This window comes from Euprymna scolopes, chromosome 12 (assembly GCF_053919585.1).
Source record: "Euprymna scolopes isolate OS-2025 chromosome 12, ASM5391958v1, whole genome shotgun sequence".
NCBI lineage: Eukaryota > Metazoa > Mollusca > Cephalopoda > Sepiida > Sepiolidae > Euprymna > Euprymna scolopes.
In genome coordinates this window covers 90,666,471-90,691,557 of record NC_136493.1, presented here as the reverse complement: position 1 = coordinate 90,691,557, position 25,087 = coordinate 90,666,471, and the positions used below count along the sequence as shown (strand labels likewise).

The following is a 25,087-nucleotide window of genomic DNA, read 5'->3' as shown; positions in this document are numbered from 1 at the left end:
TTTTTTTTTTTTTTTTTTTTTTTTTTTTTGCATAGAAGTCACCATTTATCAGGGTAACAGAACCCATACCCAACGGAAATGTAATTTTTTTTTTTTTTTTTTTTTTTTTTTACATAGAAGTCACCATTTATCAGGGTAACAGAACCCATACCCAACGGAAATGTAATTTTTTCTTTTTTTTTTTTTTTTTTTACATAGAAGTCACCATTTATCAAGGCCCGGAGGCCACTCGAGGATAAGGGTTAATGGGTGTACAGTAGTCAATGGGATTATAGTGTAGTAATCGTAAGTAGTGCGAATTTTGTAAATTGGATTACTTAGGAAGACGGTTCATCAAGAACTTGTTTACATTGGACTTGAAGACAAATTGTAGTCAGCTGAAAAGCAGGCAAATGGAACAGAGTTTCACAAGCGTGCAGTTCTAAGAAAGAAGCTTTGTTCATGGAATCTACGTTTAGGTTTAGGCACATATAAAGAATGGGGAAAATTATTGGTAGTGCTTTTGGCCGGAAAGGGATTCTGATCTAAATTAAATAAGGGAGCAGTCAATGGGTAATGACTGACCAAAGAAACAAAAAAAATAATGCGGATGGGGTTTCTGAAGTAGAGTATGAAAAGAAAATCTAGGGATTTTTTCATATGAATAGGAGGAAGACGACAGAGAAAAATGTATGTACATTTTCGAAAAAGGGTAAATAAAAAGAGTGTTGGAATTAGACTCCCGGGATAGCACCAGATGACCAGATGGAATGAGGAGGTAAGGGGGTGGCACTGTGACATGCTTGAATATGAAATAGTCAATAGAGAAAAAATGTTATCGAGATGAGACAGGTATTTAAAACAATAAAATATATATGCTAAATATTTATATCACAAAGATTGGATTTAGTGAGGCCAGTTGAAAATGTGTGTGATAAGAGATTTGGGAATTTTAGTTACATAAACAAAACAGTAAAGACTGACCTTGGTATGTGATGTCAGTTAATGAACAAAGAAACGATTTATCATACATTCACAATACAGATCAGGTAGTAGGGCAGTTAGAGTTGATCAAGAGACTGACTGGAATTAGTTTGGGAGAGATTTTCAGTGTCTACAGTCTATGGAAGCATTTCAGTGGATACACTAGATAATGTAGGAACAAAGAGAAAAGCATGCAAACTCTGAGAATCATAGAAATAAATGTTATATATGAAAATATAACTTTGCGTATGATGTTTTATTTCAGAGGGAAAGTTTTACTTTACAGATCCTTTAGATTCAAGATGAACTAGTGATAGAAGGTATGTGTCCTTTTGTCTGGTGTGCCACAGACAAAGATGTCATTCACCCTTTTGTTAAAAGAAGTGTCCATCGTATGTTATTGTCCCATTTATAAATCTATCTGTGAATTGTAAATGTGTGAAATGCACACCCACGGATGAACATTATACAAATTGATACATAGATACACACACATATACAATTACATCCACTAGATGACATGAGTTGCTACACGACCAGCTATGTATACACGGCATGTAATAGGTGGACCCTCCTAGGAATAACTAGAATGAATAACTCAGCCCACCAGATAAAAAAATCAGTGAAATAGCCCAGTTTCTGTTGAACTGCTTATTGAGATTGGAACCACAATGGATATATGTCTGTGATCACAGCCAAGTGGCAAATGAATGCCACAAAACACTATCTTGATGTTTAGATGTAACCATATTTATTATCTTTGGGTGAGTCTATTATTCCTGAAAAGGGTAGATCAGCTTGTCCTATAACAAAGGGTTACAGATAGAGGAATAAAAGTTGTAGTGTACAGAAGCCAGATAAGTTTTTGTGGGGGTTCATGGTCTCTTCTCTCATCCCAATAAAATATAACTTCTAGATAACTGACCTGATTTTGATATCGACACAGGAGTTGACACAATTTCGCCAGGTGCTTCAGTGTTGGTGTGCTTTAATTCCATCTTCACCTCCAATTGTGGCAGTTTCGTGAGAACCTGATACACCTAGTAAGAGAAAATACAAGCATGTTACAACAGAAATAAACAAAAAAATCATCTTTTAATATGAGATCTAATAACAGACCATAACCAGAGGAATTGTGATTGTACATAAAGGCTACAGGGGCCCAAATCACTCACAGCAAATAGAATAATCTTTTTTTTTTTTTTTTTTTTTTTTACATAGGCATCACCACATTATCAAGGCCAACAGGCCACTCAAGGATAAGGGTTAAAGAGTGTACAGTAGAAATTGGACATTATAGTAATCATTAGTAATGAAAATTTGGTAAAGTTGATAACTTATATGGAACGGCTCATCAAGAACTTATTTACGTTAGACTTGAAGACAACCATATTGTAGTCAGCCGGAAAGCAGGAAAACGGAAGACAATTCCACAAGCGTGCAGTTCTAAGAAAAAAGCTTTGTTCATGGAATCTACGTTTAGGTTTAGGCACAGATAAAGAGTGGGGGGAATTATTGATAGTGTTTACAGCTAGACGAGTGTTTCTTGTGAAAGTTTGGCGAGGGGGGACCATAGATTGAAGCTCATTCGAACACTTTCCATGAAAATAATGATACATCAGAGACAAACTCGCAACATCTCTTCTGTGAGATAAAGGTTGCAAGGAAGAGAAAAGGACATCTCCTACGAGGCTACGAAGTCTATTTTGAACCCTATCAAGGCAGGCCAAGTCCTTTCTAGCAGCTCCTGCCCAGATGTGGCAACAGTATTCCATCCTTGGACGTACCTGGCTCTTATATAGATAGAGAATAGCATCAGCAGTGAGATATCTACCGGATCGATAGAAAGATCCCACCATTTTTCCAGCGGCCTTGGCAACAGATTTGATGTATGTGTTCCATTTAAGATCAGGAGTAATGGTCAAGCCAAGAAGTTTGTCAAAACTTGAGGCCTCCTGAAGACGAGAGCCATTCATTTCAATTGATGTCAGATGTGGATCAGAATGTTGATGATGTAAAGAGAGAAGCTTGGTTTTAGATGCATTAAAAGTAACCAGCCATTCTTTACCCCATTGTACTACGTGCTCAAGATCAGAGGAGAGAGAATTGGAGAGAACTTGGTCGTTTACTGTCTTAGATGTGCTACCATAAATGGTAGTGTCGTCAGCATAGATGTCTACAAATGATGTAAGGATGTGATAGTTTGGATTGGAGATATCCAAACTCCTGAGGTTTATTTCTACTGGATGGATGGTCAAATTTGCATCCTTGAACTGTGATTCATATGGCTAGTTGGAATGGAATATTGGTTATGAGTGCAGAAAAAAAAAAAAGATTAAATCTGTACATTAGAGTGAGATGTGTGTAGAACAGGAGACTTTGATGGTATGGCCACATTGAAAGAATAGATGAGAGTTTTTGGGTCAGTAGATGTAAAATAGTTGAGATATCAGTATTAGTTGGCAGGGTAAAATAAAAAATAAAAACACAAGAGGATAAGAATGGACATGAGAAATGGATGAACAAAGACTTGGGCAGAGATAAGTTGGTTTAGAAGTCAATTTCTAAAAGTTATCAAATATATTTCAGCTTGTAAAGCAGACATTAAACCGAATATAATGATAAAAGTGACCTTGTCTCTCTGTCTGTGTGAGGAACGGTCTCTACCAAACTCCTCTGTCAATTTTGGTCAACAGACTCGAAACTTGATATATAGGGGATTCAGACCCGTGGAACAAATTTAATTTGGTTTTTAGCTGGCAAAAAAATAATTGGTAAGGGATTCAAATTGAAAAAAAATTGGAACTTACTTAAGTCGACTAAAAGTGGTATTGTATGCATGTGCAAATATACATTTATATGCTAAAGTTGATTAATTTTTAACTATTTCTTATCCATCTGATAATAGCTCAGACAGTAGCAAATAAGACTGGAGCACTAAATGTTTTGATTTCAATTCCAGCTGATGGCATCCAAGTTATATTTTTTTTATTTTTCATCTTTTAAAATCACTACTATGTATTAAGTACAATATAAAAATAGTATAGAGTATTGGCTCTATAATAATAAATATGAAATCCACATGAATATAATATCATATTTAAGCATATTTCATGGCCAGGCCACTATTATATATATTGGGTACAATATAATAATCAATAGAGACTTGTCTCAATAATAAATACAATATCTGAATGAATTAGGATATCATATTTAAGTATTTGCTACGACCAGGCAACACTGACTGCTAGTGATATTTTTTTTTCTATAGTAGCTTATGTGAAACCAGAAATACATGCAGCAACTTTGATTATTGCTCAAAGTGTGAAAGCACTGATCCTGACTAATTAAAAAACATAATTTATTTATTATTATATAATATTTATATATATTCTTAAGATCATACTTTTTAGGTAGATGTATTTTATAAATAATATTTTAAGTTTTAACAAATATTAAGCTCAATAAAAGTGAATTTCCTCCTTCAGAGCATGTAGTTATTATTCCAAAAACTAAAAGATAGAATTAATTCACAATCGTAATTTTTTTTAGATTCAGGCGTTTGCATATAAAAAAAGACGGTGTTTGTTAAGATATAGTCAACAAGTCGACAAGCATGGTTTTAAACAAAAACAATATTAGTTACTTAATTGCGATGTCGAAAATAGTAATATATCCAAAAATTACGAAAATTACACCAAGTAGAACAACACCTATTGTGTTTTTAGTAAAAAAAAGTCTATCGCTATAGACAACAAATATTGCAGCCATGACACAAGTAATCTAAAATATTTGTTTCGGAGTTATGTCCCCTGCGTGTAGACTCCGACTGCCTACTTTATAATGTCTAAAAAAATGTGATTTTACCCAATTTTCTGTTAAAAATGAATTTTAACTAAATAACTTCTTACTCGATGATTTTTCATAATTTTTTAATGTATTATTATTTTCAGCACGACAATTAAGAACGTAATGCTTAAAAAATCAATTTACCGAATGTATCTTAAAAAGCGCCCAAAAATACTAATAAAAATTTATGAGCGGGAATTAACTACGCATATATATATATATATACATATATAATTATAAAACTCAAATGAACTTTTAACGGGTGTTGTAACCCAACATCCAGTTTACGACTTCCGGTTGTGCATGCGTACACAAATATAAACCCATAACAGCATACATAATCAACTCGACAATAAAATGTATTGTTTTACTGTGTACGTTTTCAGCATCCCAATTGTTTTTTTGTTTTTTTTTTTGCATTTAAATTATCCAAATAAACAATTGTTAATACTTTCTGCTTTTTTTTTTTTACATCGTTCATTTCTGCATTGCCTTAGTTAATTTTATTGACCTTATTATTAACATATAAATTAAGTATTTGACCCAATGTGTCATGAATGTTTGTTTAAAATAAATGAAAAGAAGTTACATTTTATTTTCATTTTCTATTTAAAAAGCCATTCTTAACATGGAGAGAGTGTTTGTAACTATTCTGTACTTTCAACTAACAATTTCATTTAAAAAAGATATATCAAAATTTGAATTTAACTTTAAGTACCATAGTATCTGTTGAGTGCACATTTACCTATAAGTATGGCAAACCACTTATAATTCAATGGCAGTAAGTTTGTTTGTTTTTTCAAAAATAAACAATTATAAACAGAACAATTCATAGAAATCTATCTATATTCTTTTTCATTTTAATATACTTTAATAGAAATGTTTCTGTTATGTCACAAAAAACTATTTACGTTACAAGTGTCATGCTCATACAATTATTCCATAGCTAATATAACATACTGACCCAACGGGTTACGGGTAGTTTAGTATATATATAAATATAAACATTTTACATGGTTGTGACATGTCCAGTGATAAATTTGTTTATATTGATAAAAATATATCTTGCTCTTTTTTATTGAGAACTCTTAATAACCTTATCAAATTCATTAGTTATCACTCTTGAATACTTTCAGCCTGATGTGTTTATATATATATATATATATATATATATATATATATATATATATAGATAAGCTAAGGTATTTTTTGAAAAAAGGCATAAAACCTTATAAAAAGTTAAAACTACATTTTATATCAACAAAATTTACTTTGAATATTGTTTACAAAAAATTTTTTCTGATTTTCTTTTTTAAAATATGATGCACATGGGGAAATGGCAAATTTTCTATTTTATTATATACTAGCGGGGGTTCCCGGCGTTGCCTGGGTGTGGAGAGGCGGTGTAGTAAGGATATTGAGCAAGGGCGAGGCGTAAAAAAAAAAAAAAAAAAACAACATGGAAAAATAAAAGAAAAGATAAAAACAGGAAAATAAAGAAGAAACGAACAAAAAAAATAACATAAATAACCCTGTTTATATGTTAAAGCTTTCAATAACAACAACAGCAAAACAAAAATAATCTGTTACGTGGGCGCGAATGTGAAATCCGGAGCTAACAACGCGGTCCCGATATTCACTGCTCCACGACGATGTCATCCAAATAATGTTGTGTTTTTTTTTTATTTAGACTAATTCAAGAAAGAACGCTAGACACGCATGCATAATTGCTGAAAGGAACTTTTTTTTGCGACATATCTATAAATAATTGACCGTTTTTTTCTAATTTTCACATATTATTCGACCGAGACATTGCTCTTTCAGATGATACCAGTTCCAATCCGATGCTGCTGAGAAAAGTTTTTGAGAGACATAGAAACACACACACACATATTTTGTCTTTTATATATTAGATATCATATGAAATTACAAATTTTTAGTTCATAAATATATTATCATGCTTAAAAAAAAGAAAATAGAAAAAAAATGGATGTTTTTTTTTTGTAAATAATGTCTAAAGTTTCATTTTGTTTCTTAAAAACTGCTTGATGAAATGGTCGTAATTGTTAGAGCTGAAAACCAGTTTTGATTTTTATAAGGTCTTGTGAATTTTGTCATAAAACATGTATATATACATAAAATGAAATATACAGAAGTCAGATATAACTTTGTATCATCAGATCAATAAAAAAACAATATAAAATGGAGAGAATAAAACCTCTTTAGGCCATGGCATTTCTAAGCTAAATGTTTCTCATTAGAAGTTAATGTGTAACATTTATTCCTCATCTTTTATTTACTATATTTAATTGCCCCTCTTAACCATGTTGCGCTTTTCCTATTTTGATAAGTTTACTTTGTTAAAGATATATTCTTTATTAGTTTCATTTAATATATATAAGAGCTTATAGTTCGAATAGCTAAGGTAGCGAAATAAAATAAAAACAATAGTGTTTTGAAGTTGTTAATATCGCAAAAAAATGCCAATAACAAAATCTTAACTTTATAAGTTACAAAAAAAAAAAACTGTCCTTAAAATGGTAATCAACGGTGATACATCTGTTGAGTATACTGATGTCATGAGTTCGATCCTGACCTGTGCTGACGAAGGCTAAAAAGCCAGAAACATACATGTCCATAGGAATACTTTTATGCATGTAAAAAAAAAAAAAAAAAAAAATTAATAATAAAATAAATATATATACATATATATATTTATATGATAAAGATTAACTATTGATAGAAAACAAATTTACTATTATTACAAATAGATATAAAAAGAAGACTTTACAGGGGAATATTTACGTTACACCGATGTAATGTAAAATATTCCCCTGTAAAAATTCTTCTTTATTTATAAGAGAAAAAAAATTATTTTTAAGATCAAAGTTTTTCGATTTTTGTTACTTATTGAATGAATTTCTGGACAAAACCTATCTAAGAACACTGCCAGACATATAAATTACCTTTGTGTGAAATTTGCAAAAGATAGGCTCAGCCGTTTCGGAACCTATGAGGAACTCACTCTCTCTCTCTCCTCTCTCTCTCTCACACACACACACACAGTAGCTCTTATATAACAGAGATTCCGGTAAATTATATGCCTTCTTCAGATGTGCAAAGTCAACAGAAAACATTTGAACTCAATGCAAAAAAAGACAAGTCTCACCTGTTCAATGTGGTTATGACTCATTTCACCCGTAAGCATGTCTAAAAGGACTTCAAATTTTCCATCTGTGACGGCAATCAGTTCAGGTAAAGAATCCAGAACTTCATGTTGGCCTCCTCTCTTGGAAATTCTGAAAGAAAATTTTTTTTTTTTCATAAGTGTTTACTAAAAAGACACAAAATAATTTTAATTGGCACAATCAACCAAATGTTTCCAAATATATACGTGGTCAACACTGGTGTGTTCTCAATCAGTGTTAACTATCTAAAATAATAAAAATAAAATTATACAGTCAGTTTCAATATTTTTTGATTGCTTGTCATTTTATGTTAGATTTAACTATACTAAGTCCGTTGGTCATTGTGACACAAAGTCAATACCAAGGATGAGAATGTAACAGAACGCGCATGAAAATATCAGTAGCAACTGAAGGTGGATGGCAAGCAATTGCATGAGCTGCGTTTAAACGCATATGCAAATTGGCAAGTGTGTTCAGGCTTGTGTCTGGAGAAAAAGAAAAAAAGGACATCACATGGTCGGGAAGAAACATAGTTGGTTCCGAAGAAGATGGACATGTAAAGTGAAGGTGAGAATGGGCTGGCTGTGCCTAGCATGTGGTTGGAAGAAAGACAAACACACTAGGTTAGATGGACACATGGCAGTGAGAGACTTTTAAGCTGGCGTGGTGCATTGTGGTGGGTCTTTGACTAAAGCAGGCAATCAATCGATTTGATTGAAAAATGGGCAATAAAACCGATTTCGATTATGGAAGTGTGGAACATTCATTAATCCTGATTCAAGACGGTTTCACAATAGTATTAAGCGCACAATACACAGCAATATTTATTTACATGTAATGTATAAAAATAAAATTAAAATCGGAAATGTCCATATGAAGTTGAGTTAATTACATGTCTATGTCACAGATAGAAAGTTGCTAGTGAGACGTGGTGAATGAGCTGATCAAATATTTGTTTTTTTAATAGTGTATAGATATACTTTAAAAAAAATATATAGCTCCTCCCCCCTCCCTTAAAAATGTAACCCGCCAAAATGAATGTGCAATATTCTTTATTAATAACATTTATTGCAGTAGAGGTATGGAAAACTAGAAAACATCATGATAAAGAAACATTTGTTGTATAGTAAAAATGGAAATACAATATAGAAATAATCAATCTATGGTAAGTTTCAGGAATAATTTTTTTTTTTTTTATAATAATGAACAAATTAAAACGCTTTATTTTTATTTTTATTTGTAAGAAATATTACTGTTTTCAGAGGGGTTTTTTTAAATATTTTTTTTAACAACAAAATGTTGCTTTTTTTTTTTTTACTCCATTTTGTTTTCCTGTTACGTTAGGGAAGTAGGCTATATTTTTTATTATTATTATTATTTTTGTAAGATCTCCTCAAGAAGTCCTCTTTGCAAATATCTTGTAAAATTTTTCCAATAAGGCACAGTATATTCCAAACTAATGGCACATTCTTGCTGTAAATTTTGAACAATTGCCATTTTGTGAGACCATGTGTTTAATATAATCTTTATTAGTTTTCAAATGTCAAGATGCGACTTGGAAAAAAAGAAGTCCATGATGCAAGGAGGTTCACTACCAATACTGGCCATTCATGCACCTCCAACAGAATCGGTCACTCATGATACTCCTTTTTTTTATTATTTAAAATTTATTTTCTTGTACATGTTTGGGCATCTCATACTGCTTTCTGATAAATTTCCATTCCTGACTGAAATAACTTTTTTTTTTCAGTGACTATAGCATAATCTGGAAATCTGTTAGATTCATTGTGATGGTTTCACTAAAATGATTTTTTTTTAATGATTTCATTTTTTGCATAATTAAAACTAATATTTTCTTCCAATTTATTAAGTGTCGTTTGCTGTATTGTATGTGCATTTTTCCATATTCCGACAGTTTATGTAAGCTGCCAGAATATGAACATGCAACATTCATAAAAAATTGGTTCATTCTCTACACAAATATCAAGAAGTTTATGAGAGCAATTGCACGTGTCATCAACACAGCAAAGTTTCAATTGCTTATGTGAATAATCTGCGGCAATTGAAAAATATATCCACAAGCATTTGAACTTCGATTTTCTCATTCGTGACAGTTAAAGCCTATCATGCACCCTAAATTTTCAGATGGAAAAAGTATGTAAAGAGGTTAACCTACCTGAAGCAGTTAAGATGATAAGGCATCACGTGAGGAAGGGTCAAGAGGTTGTTTTTGTGGCACCATTCTCCTTGGATGACCATCTGTAACAAATTTATCACAGACAGGCTCGTCACTAACCAACCTTGGTCAGCACTCGTATCCAAAATTGCCTACAAAAGAAACAAAAAATAACCACTGAATACCCACAAAATAAAGACTAATATTATCCTGCTTCTCTTAAACCATAAACTTTGTAAAATTATGTAAAAGTTTTTGATAGAATAGCAATAAAAAGAATATATATTTTGTATGAATGACTGTATATACACTGGGTTTGGAGGCAGACTTAAAATTTGATTAAATATGCCATTAGAATCAATTAAAATTCACAAATTCTGAAATCTATTTGCAACATTACATTAAAACAACATTGCAAATAGATGTTAGAAATGAAATTATTTTATCTATATATAATATCTGTCTTATCTTATTAGACTTCAATCATTTAAAACATAATATACTGGACCCTGAAATACTTAAAAAACCATAAAAGCAATTTTCTTAACTATCACGGTGAAAATTGTAACACAAAGATTATAGAACTTAAGTTATGGGCTTAAATTTTATTTTTATCTTGTGGAGTTGAGAGAATCTTAAAATGTTCAAACTTTGAGAATCTGTATGATTGCCATTTACCTTGATTTAAAACCATTGCATGAAACATGACAGAAGTCTTAAGTGATTCTATTCTTAGTATCACATGTACTAAAAATAAAGCCATGGCACATTAGATAAAAGTGCTAAGTAATAATCAATTCTAAGCGACAGTTTTCTAGAGGTTGAAGGTTCAATCTTCAGTACAGGCAATACTAAGAATACAATCAAGAACTACTACCTGATCATAGCCAACAGAACAAGAACAAACTACATTTGTGGATTAAATAATGGATTTAGTTCCAAATTCCGTGCAAATTCCAGTATTCGATAACTATCAGTTTTGTTCTTGTGATAACAAACGACATATAGGCAAGATTTCTCTTTGCACTCTTTTTAATAATAGTTTATAACAAAACATTTATTTGAAAATTAAATAACAATTAATAATGGAAAAACCCCAGAAAACTCTGTCTTTCTCTTTTTCTTATATTTGGTAATACCTGGTTTGGCATTTTATCTGGGCAGTATGATCAGGCTTCCTTCAAAGGAGGAAGTTTCTAGAGAATATCAAATTCACAAAGTGATCCCCAGTCGCATGTAGATCCCAGTCAGGGTAAATAACACACATCAACTGTCATTCCAAAATTTGTCACCCATCTGATACTGAACAGGCTCAATGTTGCTTAACTTCAGTAATCTAATGAGGTTGTGTATTATACATTCATTTATCATGATACTTCCCTCCAAAGCAAAACTATGCTCCCTCTATAGTCACATATTTGGTTCATTTAATTAGTTCACTTGGTCTGTTTAATGAGTTCACTTGGTCCGTTTAATGAGTTCAATTAGTTCACTTGGCCCGTTTAATTAGTTCACTTGGTTCATTTAATTAGTTCATTTTAGTTTTCTGGGTTTGTTTGTTTTTTTTGTCAAGCAAATTTTAATTGTAATAAAATAAATGATATTTACTTACTTGCATAATTCTGATGGCTTGGTCAAGGACTGATTTGGTATCAGTATAATAATCAGGACAGCATAGTTGGATGCCTGAGAAATGGGCCTGGAGCAACAAATGTGTTTTTGTATGGGAAGAGTCATACGTGTGCGGGTTGACTTCGAGAGGAACTTGTTTGGCTAATTCACTGGACAAAGAAATAAAATGACAGCTAATGTTAAACATTTTCTTTTTGAAAACGTTTTGTAAAAAAGGACTTCCAAAGGTTTCACAAAAAAAAAAGAAAACTTTTAAAACCTCTCATAAAAATATGTTTTGGAAAAAAGTCAAATAAATAAAACTTCATCATCATATTCAGTTTAATGTCTGTTTTGCATCCTGGCATGTGTTGGACAGCTTTTAGAAATTGACTTAAACCTATTTCTGGCCAGGTCTTTATTTATCCCTCTTTCTCTCGTTCATCTTTATCGCATCCTTTACCTCCTCCTGTGAACTAACCCTGCTACCTCAACTGTTCTACACCTACTAATCCAACAACTCTCATATATTCTTTCAACGTGACCATCAAAGTCTCCTGTTCTGCACACATCTATCTATACTGTCTAGATTTAATCTTACTATGATCTAAGTCGTTGTTATATATATATATATATATATCCAAATTCTGATACGAGTATACATTTTGTTCATTAGAATTGAGCCAGCCCCAAGTGCAAAGTGTTTTAAGTCAGGGTTTCCCAAATTTCAGGATACCATGGAGCCCCTGAGGAGGGCAAAAGTTTTTCACAGAGCACAAACAAGATAATTTCTAAAATACATATAAAAAAAACATTCGTCTGAAATTTTAACACTAACTAATGATAATGTTTACAGCCATTTTTTTGTTAATCAAAAATTGTTGCATTTTTTTAAAATTATTTCTTTACTTTCTTTTTCATAAACCATCCTGAAACTCTTTGCATCTACAGTTATGTATCATATATCTTTCCAGTAAATAAAATCAATAATTAAATGTTTGCAGCCATTTAATTTTTCCATATAATGCATTTGGTCTTCTTTAAGAAAGGGCTTCTGGAACTCTTCAACCTCATTCACAAAGCTCTGGGGCTCCATGGAGCCCACTTTAGGAAACCCTGTTTAAGATGATCCATGAGGCGCAACTTTGTGTCACACACACTTCAGATATCAGCATCTGTTGCAGCAAAAATGTGCTTGACATGCAGATTCAGGAAGGTATCTTGCAGCAGGTTGCCAGTACACCATTACGTGGATTACTGCCTTATATACTAGCATGCCGCCTAGAATTGCCCGGTTGTAAAATACGCATAAATATAACATTTTAATGTATGCAGAATTCATATTTATTATTATAGAGCAAATTCTCTATTGAATGTTATATTGTACCCAATATATATATAGTAATGATTTCAAAAGTCTTTAAAAAATTGACTTTGGTGCCTTAGCTGGAATTGAAACCAAAACAGTCAGCCTTAGTCATCATTTAGCATTTCAGCCTTCATTGCTACTGTCTGAGCAATCACAAGATGGATAAAAAAAAAACTAAAAATTCAGTGACTTCAAGCTAAAAATTTATATGTATGTATGCTTAGAAATAATTCAATCTACTCCTGCCAAGGTCAACTGCTATTTTTCACTTTTGACCCCTTAGCAGCCATTTTATATATACGCACATGGATGTACACACATATACTTATATACATATATATGCACAAATATTTTGATAATATTTGGCAACTATTCTGCCAAGAATGGTGCAACAAGTAGAAAAGGGCCATATTGAAATGGTTAGTTGTTTGGGAGTCTTGTCCTAACAGCCCAAAAGCGAGATTTGGTGACATGGTGTCAAACCATGTAAAAACGTAGAGCTACGGTGGGACAGGTTCTCTCGGTAAAAACACCAAATCAGAGATCAAGTCATGATTTCCAATCTTGCACATGCATAGTAAAAGTTATTTTCTTTTTTTTTTGTACTTCAAAAGCATTCATTCTCTTGTTGCTAGTATAATTCAGGGGAGATAACTTGAATATTATATTCTACAACAGAGGTTCCCAACCCAGGGGTGCAAGATGATATTCCAAGAAGTACAAGAAAAGTTTGAATAGAAAATAGACTATTGTTACTCTTTATTTTTGTTTCCTTATGCAATGTACCAACTTCTTGCTTTCAAAATAAGGCACAGTACCACTTTGATGTAGGGGACTACTATCTAGAACATGGTACTATGTGGGGAACTGAGCAGTAAGATGTTTGTTAACAATACATTTGAATTTCTGCATATCAGTACAGTCGGGGAAACAGAATCCCGGAACGGAATTCCAAAGTCTAGCAGTCCTAGGAAAGAAACTATTAAGAGTAGAAGGCTTTCTACTGTGTAGAGGTGGGATTTTGCTGCTTGTCGGGTTTGTCGGGGATATTTATGTCGAGGGGATAAAAGGGCTTGTAGTTCGTCAGAGCATCTACCATAAAAGTACTTTTAGGCATAAGCATTATTATTAAATGGACATTAAATGCATGGTTGAATAGATTTAATCCAACCATGTATTTGAATTAAGAAATTTTGGGGAGGGTGCGAAGTTTGAGGGAAATTTCTTGAAGGGTGTAGACCAAAGAAAAGGTTAGGAACCATTGTTCTAGAGCAATGTTCACCGTGGGCAAGTTGGAGTTGGAGGGAATATTAAATTCACAAGCAGTTCCCAAACATACATATATCCTAGACAAGATGCTTTTGACAATGTTAGTTTTTGTTTTTTTTTTTTGGGGGGGGGGTCAGCAAGAATGTTTTTTGTTTTGTTTTTTTTAGCAAGAATGTTTTTTGTTTTTGTTTTTTTAGCAAGAATGTTTTTTTTTAGCAAGATTGTTTTTAATTTTTGTTTTTTGTTTTTTAGCAAGAATGTTTTTTGTTTTTTATTTAGCAGGGAGGTGTTATCGTCCTCTGTCAGATAGTACTACTTGGTACTGCCAAATTGGGATGAAGTAAAGATTAGATACCCCATAGCAGACGACAAAAATAGGCGAACAATTCAAGGGGCACCGGTTATTCGACCTTGACATTACCGTTAAACTTGTAAACAGGTCAAATAGCAGACATATTCGAATGTTCACAAGCAAGATTTTTTTAAAATATATTTACAAAACTTTTAAAGATTTAAAAGAAAAAATATATATTTACAAAACTTTTAAGCATTAAAAAAACCTTTTTCTATTTACACAAAACTGTTAATGTAAGTCACAAAACGAACATAAATGTAACAAAATATATTCAAATAAATGGGTGTCTTTCTGAGTGCGTTTTTTTTTTAAATATATTTACAGAACTTTAATAAAACTAATAATAATAATTATAATCAAAATTTAAAAAAATAAAATGAATGAACTATATTAATTGCAAAAAATTAGAAACTTAAATTTTCGGACACTAACTTTACTTGCACTTAATTTGTCTTTATGCCGAAGTAAGCAAATAGCAAGTTTTTTTTTGTTTGTTTTTTTTTAAATAAAAATAAAAAATTATAAAAAGATTTGTATCTTGTGATGCTACACTTCATCTTTATAAAAATAAAAGTTATAAAAGATGTGTGAGTAAAATATATTTTTTTAAATCTCGATTGTTTATACTTGTGATTTTATTATGCATAAAAAATGCCTCAGTCTAGAAGGATTTGTCTTCCACTGACCACCTACATACATCGCATTTTAAATAAATATTGAATTGTATTAAAAACGCACGAAGAAAGATAAACACATACACACACACTGTACATAAAAATTAATCTTGGTTGCAAAGTCCGAACAAGTCAGTTATTTTATACATGTTTCTGCCATAAAAAGTTTGGTTATAATAATTTCATTTAAATTTTTTTTTAAATTGGGTATTTTTTAATTGACATCATCCGAAATTCTCAGTTTTAACATCGGTTTATCTATTTATTTGGTATTATTTTATGACCTGCCCTAGCGCAGTATAAACACCCCAACCACCTCATGTTAAGAAGGGCTTTCGGAATAAACACCTCCCAACCTCCCCATCTAAAGAACGGCTTTTGAGGTTGGGGGTGTTTATTCCGAAAGCCATTCTTAACATAGAGAAGTTGGAGTGTTTATAATATGCTGGGGCACATCGTAAAAATTTACCATTTATATTATTATTATTATTATTATTAATAATAGTTTTATTAAAAGTTCTGTAAATATATAAAAAGAACGTACTCAGAAAGACACCCATTTATTTAAATATATTTTGTTTAAATACGTTCGTTTTATTACTTACATTAAAAAGTTGTGCATAAATAGAAAAAAGTTTTTTTTTTTTTTAATCCTTAAAAGATTTGTAAATATTTAATATTAAAGAAAATGTTTTGTAAATATATATTTTTTCTTTTAAATCTTTAAAGTTTTGTAAATATATTTTTTAAAAATCTTGCTCGCGAACATTCGAATATGTCTACTATTTGACGTGTTTACTATTTTAGAAACAACTAACGACAACGTCAAGGTCGAACAACCGGTGCCCCTTGAATTGTTCGCCTATTTTTGTCATCTGCTATGGGGTATCTAATCTTTACTTGATCCATTGTCACCCATCTGGTACTCACTAGGTTTAACGTGCCTCACTGCCTCACTGAAGTGATTTAACAAAAACTGAAGTGTCACCGTGATGGTTCAAGGGAACTAACTCTAAATAGACTAAACCAACATCAGGAGATAATAAATTTCAACAATGATTTATCAATCTATGCAGAAATTGAATTCTGGTGGAGTCTTTATATTTGTTTGATCGCATCGCAATTGAAATGTGAAATTTTGAAGAAATTACCTGTTCATTTGGTCCTCGTTATGACGAACTGGCAACTCGGAATATTCATGAGCATTCTATGTAATTAAAAAAAGAAATGTAATCCTTTAGTTCAATATGGTTTTGGACATGATTTCGTTTATAAGAAAAATAAATAATGCTTTACTGTAGTTTCCTGGTTTATTACAATAGGGCAGGATCAAGGGGGACATACACAGATAAATAGATAGATGGATCGATAGATTGTAACTTAAACAGATAGGTCACATTGTCATATATATATATATATATATATATATATATATATATATATATATATATATCTGAGAAAGAAAATTAAAACTGTAAGTTGAAATTTACAATCAAAATTTATTGTTCTACTGAATACTCCAAAAAACAATTTACAAAGTCCTTATTCCGCGGAGTTACAAAGAAGGCTATTCTTATTATTCTTCTCATCAGAGGACATAAAGAAATCAGCAAATTATATTTGTAGCAAGGCTAGAATTTGCTAGTTAAGGCATTAAGTGAAACCGCAATTTATTGTAGTTATAAATTGCCACATAAAAAAAAGTGAAAAAATATTGGATATGTAAAAAACTAATATAAAAACAAACCACGCATAATATTTCAGCTTGAATAAAACTCCTCTAGAGTTGATCCAAAATGCAAAATAGTTGTTTAGATAGAATGTATTCCAAGATAAGTCCAGCATGATGATGCATATAATCCGATTGGAAAGTTTTCAAAACAGCTGAAATAATGAAAATTGTTTTTCTCCGGGCAGTGCAATAGTCCAAAGAGAAGCTCTACTCTCTATTGCGTATTGAGCTTTTTTTAAATTCGGTTGGGATTAAATTTTTTTATATACAAACACTGTTATTTATATTAGTTTGAAGCTTACCATTGCGTATATCAGGTAAACACTACATTCCTTTGTTTTCATTATAATATATATATATATATATATATATATATATATACACACACACATGTACACACATATATATTTAGATGGATATTATATATACAGATAAATAGATGAATATTATATATGCATATACACACATGCATAGGTACAAAATTTATAAACATATTTGGACATTAGCGAAAATCTCTCTAGAGCTTTTTCATCTCACCAGAAGAAAAATCGATAGAAATGGAAAACAATATTAATGGCAAGAATAAAGAGCAATGGGAGATCTCCTTTTATATATTTAAGGTGCTAAAGAACAATTAAAATAAACAATTTAATTCAATAAACGAGGATAAGGTGATTAAAATGGCACCGTGAGGGAGTAAAAAAGAAAAAAAAAAACAGAAGGATGAGGGGGGGGGGATCAAAGTTCCCTAAACAGATTTAATGTCTTTATCGATTCCTTCTATGGCACAAAGAAGATTTTCAAATCACGAGAGACAGATTCCAAAATTTTCTTGTTGAATGTTCGAGAGGTGGCTTTCTCACTATCATTTACAAGAAGCCGACTTTTACTGGCCTCTATGTGAACTGGTTTTCTTTTGTACCTGAATCATGAAAAATCTGCTTAATTCATATGCTGGTACATACAGCCGTCATAATTTGTTCACCTACTAGAAAACGTTAAATCTCTTTAGGGAACTTTGACTTTTTACCCTTCTGAGTTGAGTTGAAATAAGGTTTTGGTTGTTATTGTTTTTTTCTTCTTTTAACTTTTATGTATCCTCTGCTACTCATTGAGTTTTGCCACTCAAGATTTTTTATAAACACTGGAGTCTCATTGGGTTTACATCTAAGAAACTATAGCAATACAATCATATATATATATATATATATATATATATATATATATATATATATATATGATTGCATTGCTATAGAAACTATAACAATACTATCATATATATATATATATATATATATATATATATATATATATATATATATATATATGATTGTATTGCTATAGAAACTATAGCAATACAATCATATATATATATATATATATATATATATATATATATGATTGCATTGCTATAGAAACTATAACAATACTATCATATATATATATATATATATATATATATATATATATGATTGCATTGCTATAGAAACTATAACAATACTATCATATATATATATATATATATATATATATATATATATATATATATATATATATATATATGATTGTATTGCTATAGTTTCTTAGATGTAAACCCAATGAGACTCCAGTGTTTATCAAAAAGTGCTCAATGACAAGCAGAGTGTAATTATACTATAATTTTTATTTATTTATACAAACAATTTAAATAAAGGTATTTCTAATTTACTTAAAAGTATAATTTTTTTCTCCCTATTTCCTTTAAAAGAAAGATTTGTTGTAAAAGAATTACTGTTTAAACATTTAATTCATTGGATTGATGATAGTGTTGGATTTCTGAAGAAATCGTAACTGAAACATGCTTGCATATATGTAGCTAATAATAATGTTGGTATTGATAAATAGAAATATGCTATATATATATATATATATATATATATATATATATATATATATATACACTGAAAAAAAAAAACGAGAAATGAATACATTCTTACATGTATAAATTAGATTTAAAAAAAAAAAAAACGATCCTGGTGCATTTTTATGAATCAGGATCATTTTTTTTTTTTTTTTTTAAATCTAATTTTCTTGTAAATGTCTGCTTGGACTTGATTGACACTACCAGAATATGCCAAGTGCCACCAATGCAAACTTAAAAACACTAGGAAAAATAACTTTTATCAGAGAAATAAATAAAAAGGCAATGAAATATAAAAAACATCCTAGTGCTACTTTTTTATTTTTATTATTTTTTTGCAAGAAAAACTTTCGAACATTGTTTTTTTACAAGATAATTTTAAGAAAAGCTTTAAAAAAGTTTTTTTTTTTTTTTTGTAAATTTTCAGATGCTATTAATTTTTTTTTAGGGGGAGGGGGCGTTACAACTTGCTCTGACATTTATAGTTCCGTAATTCAAATTTAATGATTTAAAAATAATAACAAAATTTTTTTTTTTTCCCAAAATTTATCAAAAGTCGCTTGCTTATTTATGTGGCTTTTTATTGGCTAATTGCATTTGTTGTTGCTTTCTGATTGGCTGATCAACTTAACTAGTGCTCGGCATATTTCAGCAGTTTACCTAAGTTTTCGAGTCCAATCCTATCAGACATTTACAAGAATTCGCACTAGTACCAAGAAAACTTAAAAGCAAAGCATTCAACTTACTGATAAAACTGTGAGAAGTTCTGTAAGAGTACATTTTTCATTGAGTTCTTCTTGAAACATTTTTACTGTTTTATGATTCAGATAATAATAGGAAGCAATTCTTCCAAGGGTGGTCGCTTCAATTTTGTTGTCCTGATAAAAAAAAAAAAAAAAGAAATAAAAAAAACTACATAATATTAAGCTTTAAAAGTTTCAACCTAGTTTTATTAAAGAATTTCATTCTTGGTAGTTTTTAGAGGTTATTTTTTAATTAAGAAAAAAAAAAGTTGCCGAACTTCTATATTTTAAATGTCTTCATCTAATTAAAATATCGTGAGTTGGTTTTCTCTTAATAGTCGCGTAAAGACTACATTTTTTTTATTATTATTGTTACCAACTGTTACATTAAAAAAAATTGTCACAGCTTTTTTAAGATTAAAAAAAAAAATATTGCGTCCTAAATTATGAGATGAAAAAAATGAACAAATGAATCTTAGTAAACGAGAGTTATCTACCCCTGCACAATGACAAATTGTAAAATAGCACCTCAAATGGCCTTCGAGTCAAGATCAAAGTGTAAAGTACATAACCTGGAAGGACACCCCTTAGTATCGACTCGGGAGATCTGCGAGGGGTTTCGGGAGCATCTATCGGTGCGCTTCACCCAACTACCCGGACTCAGGGTTGATGAGTTTGGCAGCTATTTGGCTGACTCGCCCCGCCTCACGGCGGCTCGGGCGGCTAGCTGTGATGGTCTTATTACTGAACATGAGGTCATTACTGCGTTGAAGCAGGTCGGCTATAACAAATCCCCGGGGCTTGATGGTTTACCCTACGAGTTTTACTTGAGGCTGTCGCCCATGTTGGTTCCTATTCTGAAGGATATGTTCAACCATTGGTTTGCCCAGGGTTCCATCCCTGGACAGGTGACCAAGGGTGTGATCACATTGCTGAGGAAAGGTCAACGGCATGGTGGGAGGGAAAACTTTGATGATTTTAGGCCCTTGACTCTGCTAAACACAGAGTTAAAGATTTTGGCAAAGATTCTTGCGAATCGCTTGCAGGTTGTCATCACTGACTTGATCGAACCGGACCAGACTTATGCTGTGAAGGGGAGATCGATTCAAGACAATTTGCACTTGATACGCTCGATCATAGAGGGGACAGAAGATGACGCCGAAGCCGCGCTGATCAGTTTGGATCAGTCCAAGGCATTCGATAGGGTCGACCATCGGTTCCTAGGATCTGTGCTAGAGGCCGCCGGATTTAATCCGGACTTCCGCAAGTGGATCTTTGTTCTGTATGACAGGCCGACGGTAGCGGTGCAGATCAACGGTAAGCTGTCGGAGTCATTCGCTGTCTCTCGGTCGGTGCGACAGGGTTGTCCGCTGTCGCCTCTGTTGTACGTCCTGGCGTTGGAACCCCTCCTTCGCAAGTTAAGGGACGAGGCGGCTACACCAGTCCTGCGCGGAATAGCTCTCCCTGGAGGCACACGAGCCAGGGTTTCCGCGTTCGCCGATGACGTCACCGTGTTCGTGTCTTGCCTCACGGACGTTCAAGCGGTGGTCGAGGCGCTCGCTCGATACGAAAAAGTAACAGGGGCCATCTTCAACCGTAGCAAGTCTGTTGGCCTGCGGTTGGGGGCCTGGACCGGGGTAAACTCGCTTCCAGGTATTTTCAGCTGGACCGATGGACCGGTCCGCATTCTCGGTGTCTGGTTTGGACCGGGACTTCAGCTGGAAAAGAATTGGTCGGAAGTACAGTCTAAGGTCAAATCGTCAGTAAAGACTTGGATTGGAAGGAAATTGTCCTTGAAGGGTCGGGCGGAGGCATGTGCTACATACGTCTTTCCGCTCATCCTTTACCGTTTGTCTGTACTTCCTCTCCCTGCAGAACGACTAACCCGCTTACAAGGGCGCCTCGATTCACTTTTGTGGAACGAGGGTAAGCATTATGTCTGCAGAGAGGTCTGTGTTCAAAATCCGAGCGAGGGAGGCCTGGGTCAGCCCAGTCTCTTGTGTCATAGAAATGCCGAGAGATTGGCTTTCCTGGGTCGTTCGCTTGAAGGAGACGCTCCTTGGGTCCCTGTGGTTGAGAACTCGTTTCCCAATCTCAAACCCAACCCTTCGGTAGAAGGTCGTCGTAGACCGAAGGGGGAGTCCAAGTTCTTCTCCGAATGCCGAACCGCTCTTAGAGCTTTGCCGGGGACCAATGTCCTCGATCAGCCAAGGAAGAAACTGTATCGGGATTTAGTGGAGGGGACCGCGAAGGATCCACTTTGTAGGCGGATGGGATGGTCGATGGAGGTTGTCCGTTCTCAATGGCGTTGGGCGCCGGGACGGGAGATTCTGAATAACTCGGAATTCTCCCTGACTTGGCGACTGGTCCGAAATGCGCTGCCCCTCTTCGACGTACTTTTCCGGTATAAAGAACATACCAGCCGCTTCTGTCCGTGCTGTGACGAACGCGAGCCCGAAACAATCGAGCACGCGTTTTTTAGTTGCAGCCGGATACAGCCCCTATTAAAGTACGTCGAGGGGGTAACAGCTCGCATCGATGCCGAGTGTCTGCTCGATCTCGACGTAGGAACTTTTGTGTACAACATGGAGCCGCCGTTCCCCAGGGAGGAAAGTTTGGTTTTCCTGGCGATCCTAGCAGTAGCGCGCATGACCATTTGGATCGCGCGCCTCAAGTTGGTCCACGAAGGGACATCTGTTCCTGCTCGGGATCTGATCGTTTACTTTAAACATTTGCTTAAAGTAAAGATCAGATGCGATTGGAAGAGGTTGCCTAGAGTGGAATTTGACAAGAGGTGGGTGCACAGCACTAGTTTGTGCATCCGTCGAGGAGCCAAGTTTCAATACGTGTTCCCTCCTTAGGCATGGCATGGGCGGTGCTGGGTCCTACGGAACCCATCCCGCCTAGGTTAGCATTATAAGTTCAGTAAAGTAACTCTTGACTAGTGGTACAAATGAGATCCTGTTCCTGATTTTATTTTTTGGTATTAGAGAACCTCTGAGTCTGCCCAACCCCCCTGCTCCTCATCTTTATTTTCTGATGCCCCCGGTCATCCCCCTACTCAGAGGTCACCTTCCTACCCCCTCCATCCGTTGCTTTATTTTCTCCCACCTCCATTAAGGCGACTTCCCCAAACCCCATTAGGGATGCTCTGCTTGTTTTCGGTTCCCCGGAAAACAGTGGGGGATCTAGCCACATAGAATAGTACAGGGGGGTCTTACTAACAACACATTAGTAGTTTTTTCCTTATTTTTGAAATGAACATTTTCATTAGTTTTTTCCCACTCCACGAACATTTTATGCCAATTAATTCAAGAACTCTTTCTAATGAAATCGAACTTTATTTTCTCACACATACACACACACACAAAAAAAAAAAAAAAAAAAAAAAAAAATGCACACACAACATACAGAAATGAATATACAAATTGTACATAGTTAAATTTTACATTGAACGCTGGGGTTATTAGTTAGATTAGGATCCACAGAGTGATTGAGGTATTTTGGTAAATGTTGCCAGTCAAGAGTAAGACTTCAAAGTCTCATCTGTTACATAGTCAAAAAGACCCTGTACCCTCCCCCTCCCAATTTCTTGTAGGGCCTTGTGCCTAATTTTGTTGAATTGAATTTTTTGTACGTTTTTTATGTTCAATTTTTTCTTTCTCAATAAAATATATAAACAAGATCAAAGTGTAGTATCTGTTCTCTCAGTTACTAAACTTTCCGCCACCGGGCTTTCGGGCTAGGTTAAGGTGTTTTCATACTAACTTTCGTTAGCAAGGACCGACCCCCTCCTTTGGGGAGTCAGGACCTAAAGGACCGACTCCACATTTGTGGGAGCTTGGACCCGGAAACCGATCCCCTTTTTTGGGAGACTGGAATCTCGGGACCAGCACCACTAGCTGGTAGTTGAGACCTGCTTTTGTTGGGTTTTTTTTTGCATGCGTTTTTTCTTCGTTCCGGTCTCTTCCCTCTAGAGACAGGGGATGGTCTAATTCCTCCACACTTAATTGCCTGAGCAGCACTCTGACCTGCCAGGCCCAAACTTTGTCTATCTTCGCTGCTCTCCCAGTGGATCGAGCAGACAGGGTTCTCTTTCTCGCTTCCGTTGGGGTAAGTTAGTGGGTAGGGTGACGTGGGGTAGGGCGGGTGCTTCGTTTCTGCTCCCCTCTGTGGGCAGGGATGCCTATCCCCTCTCTCTCTTAATTGCGACGCGGCACTCTGACCCGCTAGCACCCACTGCGTCTTTCTTCTCTGCTCTCCCCCCTCGCGGGGGGATCTGAGCTGCTAACCCGACATCCCCGTGAGGGGAAGTCAAAAACTCTAATTTCTTCAAAGTCCGCTCCTCCCCCTCCTCCCCCTCCATTCCCCTGGGTTTTCTTTTCCCCCACTACACTTTGGTCCGCGCCAGCGGCCAGTGCAACCGCCACGATGCCAGGCAGGAGGGGTACGTCACCCCAAATGCGCAGCATCTCAACTGCGAACGACTCCCTATGTGAGGGAGCTGATGCATCTCCCGGCGAGACGGCGCCAGGAAACAAGGTAGGGCCCCGGCGCGCGGCGACCTTGGAAGAAAGCGGGAGGGTAGGGCCGCAGCCCGCGGCGACCCCCCAAAAAGCACCTGCAACCGCTCCCCACGAGGGCAACCCAGCGGAAAAAGCTGCCGTTAAGTCACTAGCTGGGGAAAGTGCAGAACCCAGCCAACCAGCTGCACCCCAGGACGGCAGAACCAAGGGAGGAAAACCGGGGAACCCATCCCCCGCTCCCCCAAAGGGCGACTCCCCAACAGAAAAGGAGGAAAACAGCACCGCGGACCAAACCGAGGCGCTGGATGAAGATGTAATAGCCTCCATCTGCTCACTATTCGGCGGGGAAGACAGTGATTGGCCCCCCAACACTCCCCAAGAGGACCAAATACGGAAAAAGGGTGACTCTCCGGCCAGTGGTAACAAAAGCAAGCTGGAAGGAGAGACACCCTTGACAGTACCCACCAAGGCTCCAGCTGGGAACACGGCACCAGAAGGGGAGACACCTCCATCCCCCAAGGGGACAGCCACCCAGCAAAGGAAGAAAATAAGAAAGGGGAGCGGCCCGGAAAGCAAACCAAGCCAGGACGAAACAACGCCAAAAACACAATGGCCTACTTTGCCTGGTAACGGGCCAGTTCCGAAACCAAAAAGGCCCATAACAGGGGAGAGCCCCACAACACCAGCTACGCCCCCCAACCCGAGTCCAGCTGACACCCACCAGGATGGAGG

At 34.7% G+C, this 25,087-nt stretch overlaps 1 protein-coding gene across 2 annotated transcripts in view; it reads right to left on the bottom strand.

Annotated features, from left to right (window-relative positions):
• The window catches only part of LOC145291416 (activating signal cointegrator 1 complex subunit 3-like), a 958,449-nt gene that overhangs the window by 11,884 nt on the left and 921,478 nt on the right, over positions 1-25,087 (bottom strand). For both annotated transcript variants that reach the window (XM_080137231.1, XM_080137232.1), the window contains exons 36-41: positions 19,833-19,964; positions 16,606-16,661; positions 11,789-11,957; positions 10,177-10,328; positions 7,982-8,111; positions 1,889-2,003 (exon numbers count right to left, since the gene is read on the bottom strand). In XM_080137231.1, coding sequence (XP_079993357.1) covers positions 1,889-2,003; positions 7,982-8,111; positions 10,177-10,328; positions 11,789-11,957; positions 16,606-16,661; positions 19,833-19,964 — 754 coding nt within the window. The remainder of the gene's footprint in view (positions 1-1,888; positions 2,004-7,981; positions 8,112-10,176; positions 10,329-11,788; positions 11,958-16,605; positions 16,662-19,832; positions 19,965-25,087) is intronic.